The 22,488-nt window shown below is 49.7% G+C and overlaps 1 protein-coding gene across 1 annotated transcript in view; it reads left to right on the plus strand.

Annotated features, from left to right (window-relative positions):
- The window catches only part of PTPRS (protein tyrosine phosphatase receptor type S), a 225,264-nt gene extending 204,501 nt beyond the window's left edge, over positions 1-20,763 (plus strand). Inside the window, 14 exon segments of the mRNA XM_075723865.1 lie at positions 73-185; positions 2,667-2,714; positions 6,902-6,999; positions 9,722-9,845; positions 12,611-12,786; positions 13,366-13,485; positions 13,616-13,770; positions 15,847-16,132; positions 16,615-16,793; positions 17,733-17,859; positions 17,939-18,064; positions 19,181-19,335; positions 20,039-20,174; positions 20,695-20,763. Of these exon segments, the coding sequence (XP_075579980.1) occupies positions 73-185; positions 2,667-2,714; positions 6,902-6,999; positions 9,722-9,845; positions 12,611-12,786; positions 13,366-13,485; positions 13,616-13,770; positions 15,847-16,132; positions 16,615-16,793; positions 17,733-17,859; positions 17,939-18,064; positions 19,181-19,335; positions 20,039-20,174; positions 20,695-20,763 (1,912 nt within the window).
- Positions 20,764-22,488: the final 1,725 nt, after the last annotated feature.

Below are 22,488 nucleotides of genomic sequence, written 5' to 3' on the forward strand. Positions count from 1 at the left end.
CATAAGCTAAGGTGCTTTGTCTTTTTGTTTTTTCGGTTTGTTTTTTTTTTTTTTTTTTTTTCTTCTTTAAAGCAAACGGAAAGATTCAGAGCCACGGACAAAGTGCCTCCTGAACAACGCTGAAATCACCCCTCACCACCCTAAGGACCCTGTGGAAATGAGGCGCATCAACTTCCAAACCCCAGGTAACCGGCTGCAAACCAGCCTTTCTCACTGGGAAGGAGTGGAGCAACTGCCCTGTCCTTAGCCCCTTGCTGCCCGCGTGAAGGCTGCCGCAGCGCTGCCTTTGAGACCTAGTGCTAACCTAGGGTGCAGCCAAGGAACCTCAAAGCCTTGTCTGTGCTAAGCAAGAGTGCTGAAAGAAACCTTTGCTGGGAAACCTCAAGGACCTTGCTCTACCCAGCCTCTAGCAAGGCAGGAAGAAGGGAGTTCCTGGATACCCAGCTAAATTGGTGCATTCTGGGCTAAGTACGCAGCTGTAAGTGCCGTGGCTGTGCCAAGCTTGCCAGACCACCAATGCTGCCATGCAACGCCGTGCCTCGCGCTGGGACATCCCCTGGGCAGTGGAGATGAAGCGTGGCGGGCTGCCCAGCACGCACTGCTCCAGCCACACGTGTAACCGGCGCTTTCTGCATACATGCCAAAACACTCATGTGAGGAGCCAGGCCTGCCCTGTGGGTTGTGCAGAGAGAGAAAGGCAGCTGGTTGCTTCGCGCAGACGAGGCAGCGTCTCCTCACGTAGTGCAGACGCCATCACTGCGAACAGCCGCTGAGCTAGCGCGTAACTGCGCTTAACTCCCGGGCAGAGCAGCCCGATGCACCCTCCCTTCTGTACACATGTCCCCATGTACATGCATGTCTCAGCTGCCTGCATGGCACCTCTGCAAGCCACCACTGACACGGCCCGGCACGGGCATGTTCTCACGCAGACAGACACTTGGCGATGCTGAACAGTGCCTGCGCACACCGGTACACACCTCTGCCTCTGAGTTCCTGGTGCTGCAGGATTTGGAAGGGAATTTATTGTGCTTTTTGGGGGCTGGCTGTTGTTTTCAGTTTGTTTGTATTTTTTTTCTGTTTTGTGCTTGTTAGTAATGTTTCTGCAGCTCCTGTTTCCCCTTGCCATCCCAGTCCTGTCCTTAGCGTTGTCTGAGTTTTCTTAGGGTGAGGTTGGTAAGTCAGTAGGTACCCAGAGGGCAGGAATCTTTGGGGAAGCACAAAGGCAGCACTGAGCTGAGGTTTCGTATCAAAAAGAGTTAGGAACAACCTGTTGGCATCGGCCCAAGCTTAGGAAGGGCTGAGTCTCAGCTGAGGGATGGAAGCAGGTTTAATCCAGTATGCAGGGACTGAATGCAGAGCAGTTCAGCTGCAGTTAGGTCCCTAGGTCAGCTCTTCCTCAGTGGTGCTCTTGCAGGAGAGCCTGAAGGTGTTTGAGATCTGCAGCAGGAGAGCAGTCTGCTGTCTCTGAGCATGTGAGGGACTGAGCAGGGCACTGCTTGGAAAGCTTGAGAGACTCCTGCTGTCCCAACTGTTTCGCCCTTTGTATAAGCAGCTTCTTTTGAGTGTCCCCAGCTGCAGCTCAGCAGCAGCTTGCATTTGTCTGGGCTCTGTGTTATTTATATACAGGGTGCAAACAGGAGCTCCCTTTGGGAGCGTTCCGGTTGGCTTCTGGGTGCTCCACGTGGTGATGTGAGACCCGAGAGAGAGAGAGCTGCACTCCCCCACGTGAGATCTGTGCTGAGATAAAAGCAAAGATAAAAGGTTGTGGCCATCCAGCTTAGCCTGGGTGCTGAGAAGCAGCTGGGAATGCTGTTTCATGTGTTTCCCTTGCTGGGTATTTCTCCCTGTCCCCACAAGATAGCGGAGTCAGCTAAGGGCACTTCCGAGCTTCCGTTAACGTGATGGATAGATGAGTGAGTCTGTCTTCCGTTGACCTTGCTGTTTTGGTCATGCTGTGCTTCTGAGTTCTCGGTCTAAGAGACTTGTAAAAGGTAGCTAAGACCTGCAAACCTGCCGTTAAGGCTCTGCTAGGCAAAGGTCTGCGGATCTCAAAAGACTGCCCGGCTTTGTTCCGTCTAGCTTTAGAAAGATGCTGCCACCTTTTCTTTGTAAGTTTATCTGGCTAGTTTATTCTGCTATATAGTTTGTAAAGCAGCACAAGGTTTTAAAGGCTTTGGGAGAGTTAGTCATGTGCCTCCCACAGAATTTTGCAAGCAGTTGGGTGAAAATGGAAATGGATGGAAAATCAGAGCTTGAAGCGTGTTGGTGGTGATGGCGAGATTGTGGTGCAGTTTGCAGGGGAAGACTCCATAGGTGCTGTCTGAATTAAAGCCATTTGAATATGTGAATTTGAGTGTTGTGGTTTAGAAGAGGGGCTGCAGGCTGTTCTCCAGGCAGGTGAGCCGGGCTCCAGCAAGCAGAGAGGCTCTGTCCTGGCCCCGGCAGCAGAACAGCGGGGCACGTGGGAATGGGAGTGTGCGCGAGCGGCCGTGCAGCTCGGAGAGGGGGAAGCATAGCACATCTTAGATATCCTGTCCTAGCCTAATCAGCACGAAAAATAACTTTCTTTTCCTCTTTAGATTTATGTTGGCTTTTGTTTTTTTATTAGCATGAAATTTTTAAAAAAGTGTATATTTTATTTATTTTTGTTTTACTGTTTTCTGCAGATTCTGGTCTGAGCAGCCCTCTCAGTGACCCTGAGTTTGACTTTGAAAGTTAGTTCCTGTGTGTTTTTGTTCCTGTTGGTTTCATTTTCCCCCCCATTATTATTTTGTTCTCTTCTGTCGCTTTCCTTTCCAATTCTGTTTCGTTCCTGTTACTATTTTTTTTTTTTGCCGAATTCGCTGTATTCCTGCGGTGTTTGCCCATCTCATCCCTTTTCTGTGCCATCTGTTTGTCTGAACTGCGCTTCCAGTTTTACAGTATCAAATAACAGGCCTTTTGCAGGACAAGGGTAGCAGCGGCAGAATAGAGCCCCTGGTAGCAGCGTGGGACACTGTCTGTCCTTCTGTGTCTCTTTTGCTGTCTCAGAAGAAAGACCTGGGTTTCAAGGCTTCCTTTTCTCCCCATTGTCAAAGATGTTTCATTTCTGAAGCTTGGCTAAATGTCCCTTGTACTTACTCACGGGCAGAAAGCAATCTTTTGTGCACCGGTGTGCGAGCGTTGTATGTGTGCGTGCCTGTGTTTTTGTGTTCATTGCTTCGTAACGTGGGGAAAGAGAAAACCAGAGCTGCAGCTGACGATCCCCTCGCTCTTTGGAGAGCGCCGCACGGGCACCTTTTCATGTCAGACGAGGAAAAGGGCCGTTTCCTCTCCGTGGCAGGTGTCTCTTGCTTGGCATCAACTTCTTCCAGGAGCACAAAGACCAGAGGCCTCTCCATGGTCCTCCACACCCCCGGGTTTCATGCGGAGTGCCATCCAGCCGCGGTGATTCTGCGAGGATAAATGGGCTCTGGCCCATGTAACAGATGTTAGGGTGACGTTTCTGGCGAGTTGGCTGGTGCACAGAGAATCAAGTCTTTTGTGATAAGATTAGAGAGATTCAAGTGATTGAAATGTTAGATGAGACTGGCTCTAAAAGACTTCATCCCCATTAGAAGCCAAGATCCCAGCTTTGCTGGGTGGGTTTTGGGTTTGATTTTATTTTTTTTTTTTTTAAATGCTGGGCAGGGAAGTAGATGTGAGGTTTTATCTAAGAAATGCGGAGAATCGCAGATGCTGCTTGTGCTTGGAGATGTGAGGGCTGGGACGTTTTTCTGAATAGTTTAATGCAAATGTTGGTCTCTTTGGTATTGAATACTCCTATAAATACTGTCCCACTCCACCTGCCACCTCCCCTCAGCCCCCTTATTGTAAGAGAGGGAGTTTGTGTGGGTTTTTTCAAGCCGCACAGATCCCTGGCTGAACCTCAGCCCACGGCAGCGTTCCCTCTGCCACCCTTGCTGCTGCGGAGGTCTCCCGGGTGGCAGCCCCGCAGGTAGCCATGAGGCCGCTGAGCAGAGGCACCTGTGAGCCATTTCCCTTCATGTCTGAGTAAGAGTTACTGAATTAAAGCAGACAAAAGAGGAGCTGCTGCAGCTGACGCAGCAGTGCCGGCTGGTACCACCGGGAAGTGCCGCTCCTGGCTCATTTAATATCAGACTTCTCCTGGATCTTAATGGGAGCCCCGACACACTTGGCATTTTGACCAGGAAAGTGTTTATCACTGCAGAGGTTTCCGGTCTTCTTTTATTATAAAGAGCCCTAGGAATCGATCCGACAAGGAGATTTCTGTCTTTAACAGCAGCAAAACAAGGCAAGTTCCCATGTGCTCTCAGCCAGTGTCTCTTTACAGCGGGGTGGAGGTGAGGGCAGGACGTTCCCCAGCAAAGAGGCAGGGCTGGTTTTCAGGAGCCGGTCACACTGAGGATTTTTCCTGGAGCTTTTATGAAGGAAACTTGTGAAATGCCTTCAAGGGGAATGTGACTTGTTGTTCCAGATTGGCACGGTGGGCCTTTCCCATGCAGCCCACTTGCTCGGAGGGAATGACACATATTGCTCTGTGACTTCGAAGCCAAAGAGAATCTGGGGGGTTTTTTTCTTGCTTGTTCATTATTACTGGGTTTTCTGATTGTTATTTTTTTCCTTTTAACCTGTGTGCTCATCATTTGGGATTTCATTTATGGCACTGTGTTTCTAAGCACACTTTGGCAAATAATCTCTGGGCTTTTGCAGCAGAATTGGGTGGTGGCAGCTGGGCTGAGAGCTGCCTGGCTGCCTCCCAGCCCAGGTGGGAAGTTGTCAGTGAGGGGGTGACCCGCAGAGATCTGGAGACAGCTTATTCAGTTGCCAGAAGTTGTTCTGAGTAGGGCTCAGCTTCGCTCGTAGGCTACAGCTCAAGGTATGCTCAGCCCTTACTTTCAGAGGCAGAAGGACAGACATTGAGAAGAGTGTTTATAATATTAACTTAGTTTGGTCTCTGATCTCGGGCATCTCCGCCAGCGTGGCCTTCCCATCCCACGCGGGCAGAGAGGACCAGTTCCTCCGAACACGCCCAGTCTGCATCCGGTGCTGTGGTACTGGGGTGGGCGGCAGCCGCCTTCCAGTCCGGGGTGGGAAGCAAAGGAGAAATCCTTCTCCAGGTGCAGTGGACTACAGGACAGCAAGAGACTAACTGGGAGCTTTTTCCTCCGTGAGCCGGAAGAGGCTTTCTGCCCTGACGCTCAGCAGCCTAGAATGGAGCCAGGGCAGCCTCCAGAATACTTCAGGGTTATTTTTGTGGGCTTTTTTGGTCTAGTCCCTCCTCCTATTTTCAGCCAGACTTCCTTGTGCTGAAAATAGATGCCTAGTTAGCTTAGGAGAAACCTGTTGGAGTGGTGGCTCAAATCCCCACTCTGTGGCAGACTCGTCCTGCCCCCAGGCCTGGGGGAGGCAGCGTCTCTCCAGCAGTCACTGTAAAACTGAGGATGTCATGCTTGCTTTGCCATCTCTGTGCTGAGTTTTCAGAGTATCTGACCATGCTGCTGCCACCGCCGCTGCTTTGTCACACACCAACACCCACGGGGCTCGAAATTCTCCCTGGCTTCCATCTCTTCTCCACTCCTGTCCTTCTCATTGGGGGCACTGCCCAGGGCTTCTCAGCATGCTGCTGTCCTTGCCTGTCCGCTGTTATTCGTAGCGGGATCGGCTGGCAGACAGCGTGGGAAGCCTTTGCAAAAACATGATCCGATGCAGATGAGCAAAGCACGGAGCGCTTTTCCACCTCGATTTGTAGCGTAGCTATTTGAGATGATGGGATGGAAAGGATCCCTGCTCTTTCCAGAGCTCCAGCTGCCCCTCTCAGAGCAGGATGTGCAAATCACACCTGAGACTGAAAACCAAGTCTGCCTTCGCTGCTCGGCCCTGTTCGTGGCTGAGACGTGCCTTCGGTCTGACCAGTCGGATGCAGTGTGGCCCTCCCACCACCCGTACATCTCTGAGAAGATGGAGTCTGTTCTCTGGCGGTTCTGTCTGCCTCAGCACGAGCACAACTAAGCGTTGGTGAGAATTGCAAGGGCAGCAGGTGAACCAGGGTCATGAGGCATCGGTCTCCCCAGCAAATTGTTTCCCATCCCCCAGACTGAGAAGGGGCAAGAGGATCTTTTGCCTCTCCATCACAGAAGGTAATGACACCCCCAGCAGCGACTGGGAGGGGGTCGGTACAGTCTGCCCCGAAGGCGGAAGAGGGAGGGCAAGGACAGCAGCGCTGGCCATCTGCGGGCTGTGCTCTAGCAGGAACGTCATCCGCCGGCCGCAGGCGGGAAGCGGAGCCAGTGCTTGACGTTTCCATACCTGGTTGCACTCTTGGAGCGGGGAAGGTTAGACCACTGCATCCGTGAGCTCCCCAAGAAGCTTGCAGAGCCAGTGTTGTGCAAAGGACAATTCCTGAAAAGCCGCCCCTGCTTCCCCCCATCTGCATTCCCTTCCCCTGCCCCACATCACCATGGTTGGCTGGATCCCTGCCCCTTCCCTTCTTTTGTGTTGGAGTTTGTTTATGATCATTGCGGGTGCTGTAACATTTGCTGCGTAGGTTCCTCTGGCAGCGTTTGCTCATTTTAAGTCCACTATTGGAATCGCTAACACGCATCTGCTCTTCAGATTTTCCTTTTTGTTTTGCTCTGATTTACACATTGAAAATGGGGCCATCACGGGAACGCTCTCATTTTACTGTTTTTTTTTTTTATGGCCTTGATTTTTATTTTTTACTTCCAAGGACACAATTTCGAGCCCTGAATTCTTCTCTTCTAACCTCCCTACTTTCATTGCAGATCTTACATTGTAATTTTTTTTCTTTTCTTGTTTCTTCTTTCTTGTAAAATGTGCAACAGTTGTGAATTTTAGTTGTTATTAAATGAGATTCTTTTCCTGCTGTCTTGTCTTTTAGGTATGCTCAGCCACCCACCAATCCCCGTTTCCGAGCTGGCTGAACACACAGAGCATCTCAAAGCTAACGATAACCTGAAATTGTCCCAAGAGTATGAGGTATGAGCAAGAGTGAGTGCTGTGCATGGGTCTGCAGAGCCAGGGAATTAGGAAATTCAGACAGGCCGTCATCCAAATAAACGTAGCTTCATTTTAAGGATCTGGTGTAGTTGAAATAAAAAAGCTATTTATTTATTTAAAATTAAGTACTTGCTCAGTATCTTGCTAGGTTCAATTCTAGATCATAGAAAAGAGGCTTGGTTCATGAGCTGTTCCTGTCCAGAGAGTGGGCATCTTGGACAGGGTCTGAGCTCCCTTCGTGCCGGCGGATACGTTTCTGGAAGACGACTGCCGGGCAGATGGGGTGGGGTGTCGTCCTTGGGGGTGCCTGCGTCTCGCTGCTGAACACAGAGAGGACCAAGGAATGCGATACCCAGTTTTAGACAGCTGGAGTTAGGGGAGATGAACAGTAAGTCCTCCACAGCTGACATGGTCAGCAGCCACAGAGCTAAAGCTGAGAAAACAGGATGATTTGTGCCTGGGGTTTTTGTGCTCTTTTTTCTCCTTCCTGCTACTGTTTGGTTACTCGGATGGGCTCCTGCAGGTGACCAGCTGTGGCTGCTGGACTTGCATTTCAAATTACTGTCCCGGAGTGTAAAATTCCCACCGTGCCGGGGCTGACAGGTTGGGCCAGTCCCAAGGCAGACTGAGGGGGGAAGGCGAAGAGCATCATAGCCCCCACGTTACCGCTGCTGCTACGTAGCATGGCATCCTTGTCACCAGACAGGGAGGGGCTGTGCGCTTGCACAGACCTGCTCCTGTCCGCTCATGGTATTGTGGCTGCATCAGCACGGATTAAATCCCAGTGCGAATGCCCGGTGCTGCCGGGGCCATCAGTAAGCGGCTTGCTTTCATTGCAGATTGAACATAGGACTGAATTTTTTTGTTGTTGTTCAAAGACATAAAATGCCCCAATACTTTTAGACTAATAACTAGTCTAGACTGCCTGGTTCTGTTTGCAGGCAGAGAGCAAGGGGATATTTTCTGAACAAAGGACTGGTTCTGGGATGCTTTCTTCCCGGTCTGGCTTGCAAACATCAGCATGCATGAAGCAGCTCTGTACTCGCAGCTCCGCACCCACGGAGCAGGGGTTGCACGTTGGAGAAGGCGTATTTGCTCTGCTGGGGTCTTTCACCCCACATTGGGGTGCGGGGGGGAGCAGCAGCCTGTTAATATGCTCTATCCAGATTTCAAAGACTGATTTGCATAATGCAATATCCCAAGTGCCCTGGCTTCGTTCCAGCACAACCTCCTCTAGTGGGAGAGCCAGAGCTAAACAAACATTGCTAATGAAATGAATGCAAGGCGAGATTAGAGGGATAGAGAGCAAACAGACACATTACAACAGTATAAATACCCATTAGTTAGAAATGCTCCGCAGCGAGAGTGCAAGAGGACGTTTGTGTTGGGTGGTTTCGTACCAGCGTTGCCACGACTACCGGAGCTGAGCGGTGCCGGGGGCTCTGGGGTCGGCACAGGCAGGGGAGGGCAGCGGCAGCGGGTGCCTGGCGAGGGCCGACCCCTGCGAGCCCAGGGGGACGAAGCCAGGCAGGTTTGCGCGGGACCCTGTCCCCGCCGGCCAGGAGTGGCAGGCAGGGAGAGGGAGAGCAAACAGCGGGAAAGGCAACTCGGCACGCTCCTGCCAAGCCTCCAATTGAGGCAAACCCCTAGGGCTCTGCAAAATGATGAAGGAATTAAGCCCTTGTTTTATTTAATTCTCTGGCTGAGGATTTAGAGGTAAACGTAATTAACCTAATTTCCATATCTGGGACAGCTGGACTTCAGGAAAAAAAACCCAACCACCAAACCTGGCATAAATTACCCGGACAGGCAGAGAGGATTTTTCTCTCCAGTGCATTTCATTGTTTGCTCCTTCATCCCTTCTAGGAAAAAGCCACGTTGATTCAGTTTCTTAGGGCCAGGGTCCTTACCCCTTCTCTCTCCGGGGAGATGCACTCCTCCCGCCCTGCTGAGCCTTCCCTGCCAGGCTCCCGTGGTGCTTTCTCCCCCCTTTGCACCTGGGAGACCTTCGGCACCAAGTCTCTGTCCCAAGTCACGCTGTCTGTGCCCTTCATGGGGCAGCCTGGTCCCCTCCTGCTGCCCATGACAGCAAGGTTTTTCCCTGATGTTTCATGTCCCACTTGCGCACGTGGTTATAAACCTTGTCCTCGCTTAAATATCTTCTTCTCCAGGTATTATTACTCACCAAGACACTGGTATATTTATGCCCTCTTAATCGTTGTTTAGTTTAACCATGCACAGATTTAGCCTCTTCATCATTTCATAAATACCTCCTGATGTGATTGTTCCTGTTGTTCTCTCCCAGTTGCCGGCTGTTTATCAGTGTCAGTAACACAGGGCTGTAACTAATCCGGTGCAGCCTCGGCAGAAGTACAGTCCAAGGCCAGTGTATCGCAGCCTGAAATTGCACTGATGCTTTTGCCACTGGGTTGCACTGCATTGTGCCAGAGGGGGAATTATCTCGGGTGTCACTCTGGGTGCGCTTGGGGCCAAGGGAGATGGGACGTGAGCACGCTGTGCCACCAGGCTGGGGCTTTTCCACAGCAAAGATTGGTTCTTGGAGGAAGCAAACGGTGAATGCTGCGTTCCTCGGCTAGGTCTTCAGAGCCACGATCTGTCCCACGTGGAACAAGGTATTCGGAGCTTGATTTGCTGCTTTTCTCCTCTCTGACTCGGCCGTTTTCTTTCCCAATTCCTCCAGTCCATTGACCCTGGCCAGCAGTTCACCTGGGAGCACTCCAACCTCGAAGTGAACAAGCCCAAAAACCGTTACGCGAACGTGATTGCCTACGACCACTCGCGCGTCATCCTGCTGCCCATTGAAGGTACCGTAGCATCTCTACTCCCACGTGTTAGCGGTAGGCTGAAGTTGCTGCAGGGAAACATATTGCACATGCTCTTCTCCCTTCCCTGTTACCCTCTATTTATATCCTTCTCTTAGCATCTCCCTGGGAGTTTAGCAAGCAGGAGATACCTCCATAAACCATGCATTTGTTAAATTCTGGTGACTGACATGTTCCCTGGAGCTGCAATCTCTCATTTCTAGGGCTGGTTTATCAAGAACCTGTCTTCCCTTTACCTGGAGATCCCTGCTCAATACGTTTCTGACTGATGGGAAGAATTCAGACTACAGAGTGCTTTAGAGAGAGCGGGAACAGGGCAGTGGGTGGCAATGAGCGTGGAGCGTATCTGCACAGTGGATGAATGAGAAGTAAGCACAGGGCTAATTGTACAAATGTGAGTGTCAGCAGCATAGCAAAGATGTGGCTGCTGAGTTGTGCAGATGTGAAGATTACTTGATATGCAGCTCTTGCTGCAGTCCTGGCCCCTAAAAGGCTAAGAATAAGAAGGGGTTAGCGTTAGCCTGGTAGGTCATAAATTGTTGCCTGAGCTTCTTATGTGAGTGATTGTGCAGTCAGAAAATTTACATTAAATTTCACAACTCATGGCTCCTGAGAGTTGCTCTGATGCATGCTAGGGTAAGAGGGGCTTTTGGTGCAGGGGAGATGGAGTTTAACAGGGTGCCTGCTTTGGTTGCTGCTGCTGAGATAATGTTTGGGTTTCATCGTCTCGGGTTGTGTGTGGCTGTGCGGTACAGATAAAGCATTTAAGGCCAGTCTTGCATTGCCAAGAGCTGATCATCTGAGCAGAGAGGATATAGGATGTCCTAATAACCCCCTGGTGAATGTAAAGGTTAATTCAGAAGCCTTCGTGACAGGGGAATTGCTAGAATAATCTCCCTCTGCTGAGGTAACTGAGGGACGCGGGGAAGTGGAAGAGCTGTTCCTGGGGTAACAACGGATCACAGCAATTTGCCAAAAAGCTGCACAAATCTGGATTGGTCTTGTCTGCCATGAGAAGATTTTCAGCGTTTCTCATTGTGAAGATGACTCTGTTCTGGCTTGTTTTTCTTCTGAGATTAATATTGCATGAGCCAAGGAAAGCAAAGTCTTTTAAAAGTTGCCTTGTCATTCAAGGGAAAAGAGAAGAACACAAGTGTAGGAATGAAGGATGCTTTGGGCTGGTCTCGGCTGTTAGGAAAGCAGAAGCACGGGGCTGGATGCAGGCGGCAGTCCTAACTCTGCCCAGGTGGCATCGTGAGGGACCGATGGTGCACGTATGACAGGCCAAGGTTTGATTTTTCAAGCATCTGAGAGGTTCTGACATGTCTTGGCTGGCATGTTCCGTCCTACCGGGTTGTATTTTATGCTGGAAGATGAATGGAGTTGGAGGAATTAGTTGTTGGTTTCTCTTTGTTTTAAATCTGGATTTGTCAAGGCTGCAGATTGTCACCATCTGCTTGGTCAGGAAGAAGTAGTGGCTTTAAATCCGTGACTTCTCTGTAACTGGGCCTGTCACACAGCGAAACATTGCGGGAGCTCATGGCCACCATTTTAAATTACAGAGTGGACCCGAGGGGGCTGGAGAGGAGATTAATTCCAGAAGCTCAGCCTTGATCACGTTCTTGCTGCTGCTGCACAGCCACCTTCCCTCCTGAAATTTCAGATTGGGAAGGAATGGGGGCAGGGAACCCTCCAGAAATTTAATCAAAAGCCATTTCTACCAGCAGCTGAAATTACCAAGTACCCTTGAGGACTGGCAGGCAATTCAGCGTGGATTGCACCTCGCCAACAGAAGCAGCAATGTCTATTGCTACAGCAGGATGAGGACTAGCAACCCAATTTCGTATTGGTACTGCTCCCCACCCTTCGCTCCCCCCTCGAGACAGGAGTTAAGCGTTCTGTATGGAGTTAATCATAGGTTAGCAGAAACCTGCCAACCTTGCCAGCCGCTCTGCTGTAATTAGAAATGGGCCAAATCGCCAGACAGTGCCAATCTCAGCTGAACCTGAACGTCGGTGCTTGCCAGTGTCCATTTTAACTTCAGAGCAGTTTTCTCCTGCCATGTCCCAATCACCCTCTTCACTCTGGCAGTACCTCCTGCCACTCATATCAAACCCCTCAAGCAAGGACACAGGCAAGCAGCTGTAACTCAATAGCCTGTAACTCATGCGGATAGAAAAGAAAACCCACTCCTAAAAATGACAGCGGACAATTTAAAGCAAGTCAAAGCCTGTAATTTCAAAGCCTTTTCTGACTGAATCAAGCCTGGTTTTGTTCCTTGCTTTGTCCAGCTGTAGCTCACTGCCTGGGATTAGACTGTGGACTGCACAGGGCATCGACCAGGTGCATTTGCTGCCCAGACTCTGGGCGTTCTGGGACGAGGACTTGGGTTTGTCCTGTTTTGAGACCAGTGGAGCAAGAGCCCTGGGCCGGGACTTTTGCTCCTATTGGCAACACCAGCAAGAAGACCATGGTTTCGAGGCTTGATATTCAGTCTCTTTAATATCTTTTGCAAGAAGTTATTTGTCTCCCTGCAATGCAGACCTTCGAGGTAGGAGCTTTAGCTGGGAAGAACTTGCAAAGAGCCTGTTACTCCCAGCTGTGATTCTAACCCACCAAGCCACGAAGGCTCTGGTGTTTTTGCAGGGGAATTATCTCTAGCAATATTCCTGCAAAGATCTCCTCATGCTTCCAGCTATATAAAGTCCTGCACAATCCACTAACTTGCTTTTACTGATTTAATACAGGAATTGTGGGCAGCGATTACATCAACGCCAACTACATCGATGGCTACCGGAAGCAGAACGCCTACATTGCCACGCAGGGGCCTCTGCCAGAGACCTTTGGAGACTTTTGGAGAATGGTGTGGGAGCAGCGTTCAGCTACTATTGTTATGATGACTAAGCTGGAGGAGAAATCACGGGTAAGATGCATGAGAGGGATGACTAGTTAGTCATAATCCTGGGGGATTGGAGGGTAGGGTTGGGGAACAGCAAAACCCTTTGATCTGCAGCCCACGTCTATGTCAATGGGGGATTTCTGCCTGCTTTGCCAGCACCCTGAAAGTTCAGTGATTCATTGCTTTTAAAAAAAACCAAACCATTCACCCTGGAAAGCTGCAGCCTCCTTTGCAACTCCAAGAGAAGAGGACACTCAATCCCATTCCATGCTTTGTAGGTCTGTCTCAGAGTTAATCATGTGGCAAGTTTCACATTCAGTTCTCTTGTTTAACAAGCCCCAGCACATTCACTCTAATCTTCAGGATCATTCCAGTCTGTTGTCTACATGATTGATGTGGTGCATCAAAGCCTGTGCTTAGTCAGTAGGAGCTTTTCATGCCGGGTCTGTCCCTATCGTGCTGCTCGGGAAAGACGTTTCTTGCACCTTTCCTCCCCTTTGCGACCTGGCCAGCTTCACCTGTAACATCAGGGCGGTTCTGGAATGAGCTTCCCCTGCAGCAAAGGGTTTGTTCCAGCATTGAGCAATGCCTCCTGTCTTCCAGATAAAGTGTGACCAGTACTGGCCGGGCCGAGGTACAGACACCTATGGAATGATTCAAGTGACGCTACTCGATACCATTGAGTTGGCCACATTCTGTGTTCGAACATTCTCCCTTCATAAGGTAAGCTTTCTCCCGCTCTTGTTTTTTCCCCCGGTGATGGGCTACGGCACACTCTCCGTACGCAGCACAGGCAGGGTATGGCAGTGTGCTGGTACCTCACACTGCTCTTGGTGCTCTTTTCTCTTTGCAGAATGGCTCCAGTGAGAAGCGGGAGGTCCGCCAGTTCCAGTTCACAGCGTGGCCTGACCACGGTGTACCTGAGTACCCCACCCCGTTCCTGGCTTTTCTGAGACGGGTGAAAACCTGCAACCCCCCTGATGCTGGTCCCATTGTGGTGCACTGCAGGTACTGATTTCCTTCACCTAACTCTTGCATGGGGCCATCTCCAAGTGAGGCAGGAGTTCAGGAGGATGTTGATGTGCACCTAGGAGTTCAGAAGGACGTTGATGTGCACCTAGGAGACGTGTACAGTCTCCTAGCAAGTACCCAGCAGGCGAGAGCTGTCCTGTAAAGTGGATTCCCAGCCAGCATCTCAGAAGGATACTTGGGTTTTCATTGAGTGCAGAATTTCCTGAGATGATGAGTGGTTTACTTTGCACCAAATCACTCAGGCCTCGTTAGCAATGGGAAGCACCCTGTGCTGTACTGGTGTCTGGTTCCGTGTGTTGGGGTTGTTTCTTGTCACAGCGGGAAAGGAGGAAGATCGAGTGCGACCTAGGAAGCTGCTTGGTGTTGCTGCATCGGGTGTTTGGGAGGCAGAGTTGCCTCAGCTGTCGAAGGGAGAGCTGACAGCGTGTGAAAGAGGGGGGGTTGAGTGCTGCAGCCATTCTGATACTGACAAACTGAAGGCCCCTATGGGCAGGTAGCGTTCCCTAATTCAATTTACAACCCAATGAGGAACGCTTGCAGCCTCAACTTAGATAAATCCCCGTGTTCCTCAGGAGGGTGTGGAGGAGCCTGCAGGTCCCTCGGCACTGAGGAAAGACATCTGAATTTTACAGGCTGCTGGGGGAAGCTAATCCTGCCTCTTCTAGAGGATGCCATTTAAACAGTCTTTGTAAGTGGGCAACTTATCACTAACCTCGCAGATGGCAATTATCGTGCACCTCTCAGAAAATGAATAAAGAGAGCTGTCAGCTCACAACGTGCAGGAACCGGCTCCCAGATCAGCTGCTAAATTCGTGCCAAAGCTCCAGTCACCTGCTTGGTTCAGGTGTTAGGCAGCCTAATTAAAAGAGATCAAGGGGGCTTTATGAAAAAAGGGACTGCACTGGAATAGTAAAAGGAAAGCCTTTATTAGCAGTGGCAAATGCACAGACCCACAGACCCCTGCTGATTCACAAATGCCATTACACGCAAGTTTGGTGTTACCTCGATGCACAAAAACATTTAGGAAAAGAGGTGACGCGTGTTACTCATTACAACATCAGTAGTTTCTCAGCTGCTGAAAGATCTGAGTGATTAAACATGCTTTGCAAGCCCTTAGATCGTGGCAGCCTTTTGTTCAAGCCTAGAGCCCCCCTACCTAGAATTGTCGCAATTGTGTGTCTGCCAGAGCTCTCGTCGCGGGGATGCCACAGATGAAGAGGCAGGAGAAGCGGGGCAGATCAGTATGGAGGGGCAACAGGTGCATCGCCAGAGGCACTCTGCATCTTCTGTCCTGTCCTCGGGGGACACAAGACCAAACTTGGTTGTGAAAGTTTCAGCTGAACTGAGCTGAGACTTGAAGCAAACCTCGCCACTTTGTAAACTCTTTGGGTCGCAGCCCGAGTACTTCTGTGTACAGGCAGGTGCAGAAGATGGGGGGACCTTTCCACCGAAGATGGGGGGACCTTTCCACCGAAGATGGGGGGACCTTTCCACCTGCTGGCTCTGATCCAGGAGCCTCTCCCTGCCATTGTGGCAGCGCTGGCCCAGCTGGGGCTCAGATAAACAGCTTTTTCGGTTCCAGTGCAGGCTTTACCGGCCCCAGTGCAGCACTGCGCTCACGCACTAGAGCAGCAGTGACTTTGGTGTCACCACTGTCCTCCTCTGCATGCTGTAGAACTGTCCCAAACCCTCCAACACAATCGAGAGCAACACACTGAGGGGAGTGGGCAGTAGCACTCGCCAGCACCAGTTCCATTAGGCGAGGTCCTTTAACGCAACAAAATCGGTGAAACAGCAGGACCCACACATTTGGCTTGTTTGCCAAGATTTCCTTTGCCTCAGTCCATCAATACCTGCATTCACAAGGCCTTGGTTCCTTCCCAGTCACTGAGTGCGCTTGTTGTTCACTCTTTGCCTTGTGCATCTGTTTCTACCCTGTGTTCACCGCTGTTTGTGTCAGTCGAAACATCCTCTCTCGTGGGTGGCCTTTTGGAATATCTTTCTTCAGTGGCAGAATAATCATCGCTTCATTTTTTTCCCTTTTCTTTCCAGTGCGGGTGTTGGACGGACCGGCTGCTTCATTGTGATCGACGCCATGCTAGAGAGGATAAAACACGAGAAGACAGTGGACATTTACGGGCATGTCACCCTCATGAGGTCACAGCGCAACTACATGGTACAGACAGAAGACCAGTACAGCTTTATACACGATGCCTTGCTTGAGGCTGTTGCTTGTGGCAACACAGAGGTCCCGGCTAGGAATCTCTACACCTACATCCAGAAACTGGCACAGATTGAAGTCGGAGAGCATGTGACAGGCATGGAGCTGGAGTTCAAGGTAATGCCAGATACTTGAATGGGGACAGTACTCACTGGGGAGGCTCTGTATTCCTCACAGGAGCTTTGTTCTGCTGGCATTCACGCACAGCACACAGCCTTTATAAGGCTGATGGGAACTTCTTGGTTCCATGTTGGAGAAGTAATTACTCTTCTGACTTAAAGCTACCGCAGTTCCCTGGGGAGACCTACCTGCCGCTGCAGGAGGCTTGTCTGGCCATTTCAAATCCAGACTGAATTTGCTCACTCTTTAAATTGGGTTTTTAAGCTTGTTTGCCTTTTTTTTTTTTTCCCCCCCTTTGAAAGTTTTGCTGAGGGAAAGGTCTCGGACTCTGTCCCCACCCCAAAAAAAAAAAAAAAAAAGGAGGGCACACAAGGCAGAACAACGTGGTGGAACATGGAGGGCAAGTTAAATGGGCTGGCGTAGGGCTCAAGCTAAAAAAATAGCTGAACAAATGGTTGTGACTCTGCTTTTGCCTTCAGCGACTCGCCAACTCCAAAGCCCACACCTCCAGGTTCATCAGTGCCAACCTCCCATGCAACAAATTCAAGAATCGCCTTGTCAACATCATGCCATACGAGACCACACGGGTCTGCCTTCAGCCCATCAGAGGCGTGGAAGGGTCAGACTACATCAATGCCAGCTTTATTGATGGCTACAGGTAAGCAGCACCCCGCTGCCCTGCCGTGCGCAGGGAGTTCTCTCTCTGAGTCTGAGGATGCGGAAGTACTAAGGGATGGAGTAGGTCTTAACACGGGTTAAGTCTGTTCTGTCCCCTCGCCTAGCTACACCGCGTGCAGTGGTGCAATGCTAGAGGGAAGCTCCCTCTTGTTGATGGCCAGCAACTTGCACATAGACTCAAATATAGACTTCCGATAAGCTTTATTCTCTTGGTCTTAAAATTACTTATCCCCTAAAGCAAACCAAAACCTTCTCCAGCTGCAGGTCCTAAACATAGAGTGTCAGTGAGGGGGTGGATTTTGCTGTTGGGAGGTTTCTAAAAACAGATTAGCCTTTTTATTACTTTTGTGATTTGGGGACGCTGCAATTCCGACAGCTTCCCCCCCCGGCAATACGTGCCATGTGCTGCAGCCCTAGGAGCTGCGGCCCTCCACTGCTGCGCTCAGAGCCTGGCCAGCTAAAGCTGAGCCCTAACGGAGAACGAAGCAACCACACATTTCCTCAACTCCAACTGCTCGCAGCAGTCCTGGCCCTGGGGTTAGGGCATCTCCGTGCCTGGCAGTTGAATTGTTGGTGCTACTCAGGCCCAGAAAACATGGCTTCTGGTTCCAAGAATCTGGCATGCAGCATGTTACGCCTTCTTCCATGTAGGGCATCATGCTAGAGTAATCTGGATTTGCCCCTTGGAAACGATATTTAGAGAAAGCTTCACCATGGGCTTTGTTTTTTTGTTTGTTTTTGGCCATTAGCACCAACACCACCTCCCGCCCCTTTAGACCTTGCACTGTTCTAGTTCATCCCTGGCATTTCCATTTGTTCTCCTACCCGTCAGCCTTTGTGTATGCATTTCCCAAAGCTTCTGCCCAAGCAATTCTCTACACCCCCCTGACCCACTCCTTGGGTTTGTGCTCTGTTTCAGACAGCAGAAGGCGTACATTGCTACTCAAGGGCCGCTGGCAGAGACCACTGAAGATTTCTGGCGGATGCTATGGGAGAACAACTCCACCATCGTCGTGATGTTGACTAAGCTTCGCGAGATGGGTCGGGTAAGAGCGCACTAAGGACGAGCATGGGGGGAGGCCTGCAGCACAAGGGCTAACAGCGACCTTTCTTTCCCCTTGGCAGGAAAAGTGCCATCAGTACTGGCCCGCGGAGCGCTCTGCCCGGTACCAGTACTTTGTAGTAGATCCCATGGCTGAATACAACATGCCTCAGTACATCCTGCGAGAATTCAAGGTCACTGATGCCAGGGTAAGTGCTGCACGACGTGCAGCCCATGCTTGTGAGGGTTATAGCTGGGGCTGGGCTGGAGTGGTTCAAACCCATGCAATAGGGAAGGTGCCTTACATAAAAAAGAGGGAGTTTGGCGTGGTTTGGCTCCTGTAAGAAAGCCTGAGGTGTAAATGCTTTCTCTGTGAAAGTCTGGGATTATCATCAGTGGAGGAGAGCGTACTTGTGATGAAGAACAGGACACACACATACAGATTGTACTTGAATATATTTTCTTACAAATTGAAAGCAGTTTTCTAACCTCTGCTCACTAATCACAGTAGTGAGTCACTTTGTTAGAGATGTAACAAGCTTTTCGTTTTATTCGGAGCTCACTTGAGATGAAAGCAGAATAGTATCTCCCCAAACAGCTAATAAAACCAGACTTGGAAAGGATGCTCTGCACCCTACAGAAAACGTACACTTCTCCGGCTCGAAGAGGAACTGTCCTTACCATATTCGAAGGGGCGCATTCACTCAAATAATCTTACATTCAATGTCAGATTTCTCCTCCTAAGGACCATTTCAGTACCTTCTGAAATTTGTTTAGGAAATGTGTAACCCTCGCTCCCAAAGTAGAGTCCTCTGCTTTTGAGGTTGCCGGTATTGTAGAGCCTGTTAATTCTATTTGCAAGGTTGAGGAGGAGGATGCCTCATCAGTCCTGTAGAACAAGATTTATCTTCCTGTCAGCTGTAATTCTGACACGACGGCAACTCTTCCTCAAGATTGATAGAGAGGCCATAACCTCACCTTGAATGTTCCTTTGCTGAAGACTCCATCTGTGCAGTCTTTGCAGTGGTCAGAGCTTGCAGCACCCCTGGCAGAGTATAGCTCTGTGCTGACAAGCGACTCCAGAAATGTCAACTGCAACATGAGCAGCTGCACCATTTTATATATATACACGTTATAATGATATACATATAGAGGTATATAAAAAAATAATATATATACGTTCACTTGATTATTACACAAAGTTGGCTCAACTTTTTGCGCCCCTTAATGAACTAGCAAGAAAAGGGGGGGGGGGGGGCGGGGCACGTTCTGTATTTAGTACCACAACTACAAGCTGTTTGAAATACTACTGTTTTCTCCCCCAGGACGGTCAGTCACGAACTGTTCGTCAGTTCCAGTTCACTGACTGGCCGGAACAAGGTGTGCCAAAATCAGGAGAAGGTTTTATCGATTTCATTGGCCAGGTACATAAGACCAAGGAACAGTTTGGCCAGGATGGCCCCATCTCTGTCCACTGCAGGTAGGCACGCGCTGATGGAAACATCTAATTCATCTGAGGATGCTGAAAAGCAGAAGGAATTAAAATCCTGCAGATGTCTCCCTCCTTTCCCACCCCATCTTTGCAGGCAGATTTCTTGGGGGTGTCGGGGGTGGGAGGCAAACACTGTTGCTCCTGCCAACAAAACTCATCTCCCTTCAGACCTGGGCAGTGCCCACAAAGCCTTTGACCCTTCATGTCTAGGGGAGAGCCGTGAAATGCTGATACCCTGAAGGGAATGGGAACCACAGTGTTAATCAACATTTGACCTACCAAATTAGAAGTGGTTTTATACCAGTTCTGCACCTCTAACACTGCTGGCTTGTGTTTGCTGATAGCAAGAATTGTACCTCCCTACCCTGGGCAGCAGAGGATAATCCAGTCTTCAGATTATTTCATTTAAAAAGCCTAATGTTACATATTAGTAATAATTTTCACTCTGAATGCTGTTTAACCACTATCCAAAGCTTTTGATTTTTTTTTTTATGTCAGTGTCTCAAACATTTGTTTGGGTCCCACACTCTGGCAGCTTTACTATGTGCTACCTCCTGGAGGGCTGCCTGAGGCTCTCCAGCTCTAACATGGTCATAAGACATGGCCGTTAGCTCAACCATACCTAGCCTCAGCGTTTAGGAAAGGAAAGCATTTGAACATTGGAACATACAGTTTCCTTTTTTTCTCCCAGTGCTGGCGTGGGCAGGACTGGAGTGTTTATCACACTGAGTATCGTCCTGGAAAGAATGCGTTATGAGGGTGTTGTAGATATTTTCCAGACAGTAAAGATGCTGCGAACGCAACGACCTGCTATGGTGCAAACAGAGGTAAGGGGGAGCGGGGCACCCGTCCTGTGGCACACCTCGGAGGACTGAGTAGCAAAGCAGCACGGCTGCAGAGCAATGCCTCGGCTGCCCTGGCTGAGTGGAGCCGGCTTTTGGCCTTTCTAAACCTCACCTGAAGAGTAAGCAAGCCCAGGCTGCACCGCTGATTTTACTTAACTATTTAAAAAAAACCCCAAACTTCCCGTTGTTATAAAGTCCCTTAAAGATTTCAGCAGTCTGCCAGCCCTGATCCTGACCTCCTCCCTGCCTCTGAGGTGAGGGGGGCTCAGCTGCCTCCAAGCACAGCCCGCAGAGCCGGAAGGGTTGGTGGGGGGTGCTTGGTAGCTACGAGATGCACAAACAGTGAAGGGAAGGGGGTTCTTTTCCCAGTAGTTCAGAGCTCTTCGAGAATAAAAGAGTCGGCGCACGGTTCCTGCCGAAAGATGTGCTAGCTGGAAAGCAGGGCAGGGATCCTGAAGAGCTGTTTCAACCCTCTGAAGCTGGTTCTCTTTACTGTCCGCAGGATGAATACCAGTTCTGTTACCAGGCGGCTCTGGAGTATCTGGGAAGTTTTGATCACTATGCAACATAAAAAGCCATCCGTTGTGCAGACTCTACCAACCACTTAAGTCCTGGAAGGCCTCTTTTGACCCAGGAGGAGCGCTTGAACTTACAAAACTGAATCAGAAGAAGTACCTTTTCATCTGGACAATGCATTGGGGAGCAGGGGGAAGGATTGAAAGGAACACCCCTTCAGGAACTCCGTGTTGTAACCTGGACCGTGAAGAGGCAGCTCAGGAGATTGCTGAAGGACTGCTTTAAGTGGTGAACTGCTCTTGTTACCTCAAGTGGTGTTCGCTGTGGAGGACGTATGGACATCATGAAACAGATCCAAAAGCTAAAACACACCTTGCGAAATGTTACTGCTGGAGAAGGGAAGGAAACCAACTTTGGTTACATCATTAGAGTTCAGTTTATTTACTAATATAGTTGGCAGTCTTTAAAGGAAGTCACTTGCAGAATTGAAGGTGTTCTGTAAAAGATAAGGAACTAAATCTCAACACCTAGGCAAACTTAGGGTCAGGAGCTCTTCTAGCTGGAGTCTTAATAACCTCAGTATCAACACTGGGATGATTCTGGGCTTACAGGCACCTTACAAACAGCATTCACTGAATGCCCCTGCCACGCGAGAGGTTTTATAGCTCACATTTTGAATACTTGGAACATTCCTCATTTCTTCTAATTCCAAAATTTATTTTTTAGGATATTTAAAATTAGAGAGAGAGAGATAAAACCCAGACCTGGCTGTGTGGTGTGGCCCCCTCCCCTTGCACGCCGGCGGGACAGGTAGAGGTGGCAGCTCCCCTGGGCTGGGTTCGCTGACTGCTGGCTCTGTTCCGCCTTTCAGCACATCCAGCTAACGCAAAGGCGTTCATTTGAGCGGTGGTGGGACACCCCTAAAGAAAGGCAGCCCCTTTCCCATTCTCTTTGCACACTCACACCCCACGTCTGCTGCGAGCAGCTGAGCCGCCCCGCCGGTTCCTGCCGCGGAAGGCCAGGAGCATCTCTCCGAAAGGAGCCCGAGAAGCGCCCTTAAGAAATTGATATCCAGTAGCCAACTGCTTCTTGCTGCCGGCCCCTCACCTCCGAACACGGCGGCTCTCCGGGCGCGGTGCAGAGATACTCTCAAGGCTGTCCCGGTACCACGTCACGCCAAGCCCACTGGCACAGCTACGAACGTGCCCTAGCTGTATAAATAACGGGGAAAGATCAAGTAAGAGGCATTCAATGGCATATACTGTGAGTGGCTTTCTTTAAAGTATCGATGTAACTGTAACAAGTGACATTACTTTTTTTTTTAAATAGTGTATTTTTTTCCTTTTTTTTAAAAAAAAAAGACAAAGAATATCAGTCAATGAATTTAAAAGAAAAATTTGCTTATTTGTTCATATTATGTTCAAAGACAGTCTATTTTTTCACTGTAGAAATGTTACGTGTAATGGCTGTGATATATAAAAATGCAGTGCAAATTGCTACTTCTACATATTGCTTTTCTACCATTTAAAAGTTTTAACTTGCTCATGTAAGAACAAAATGTCCTTTCTGGATTTTTTTTTTTTTTTTGGGTTCTTTTGTTTTAAATCGCAGACATATCACGTGTCTCTGGAAGGGTGTGAGATTAGCAGGCAGGCCTAGACATGGTGGCAGTGCCAACCCACTCCCCTTCAGCTGTGGCCGTGTTGCCCGGTCTTAACAGGGCCAGGGGTGAACTGGGAGATTCAACAGTAGCAGTGTCTTAGATGACGGAAGACAAAGA

The sequence above is a fragment of the Pelecanus crispus genome, chromosome 20, assembly GCF_030463565.1.
Source record: "Pelecanus crispus isolate bPelCri1 chromosome 20, bPelCri1.pri, whole genome shotgun sequence".
Taxonomy (NCBI): domain Eukaryota; kingdom Metazoa; phylum Chordata; class Aves; order Pelecaniformes; family Pelecanidae; genus Pelecanus; species Pelecanus crispus.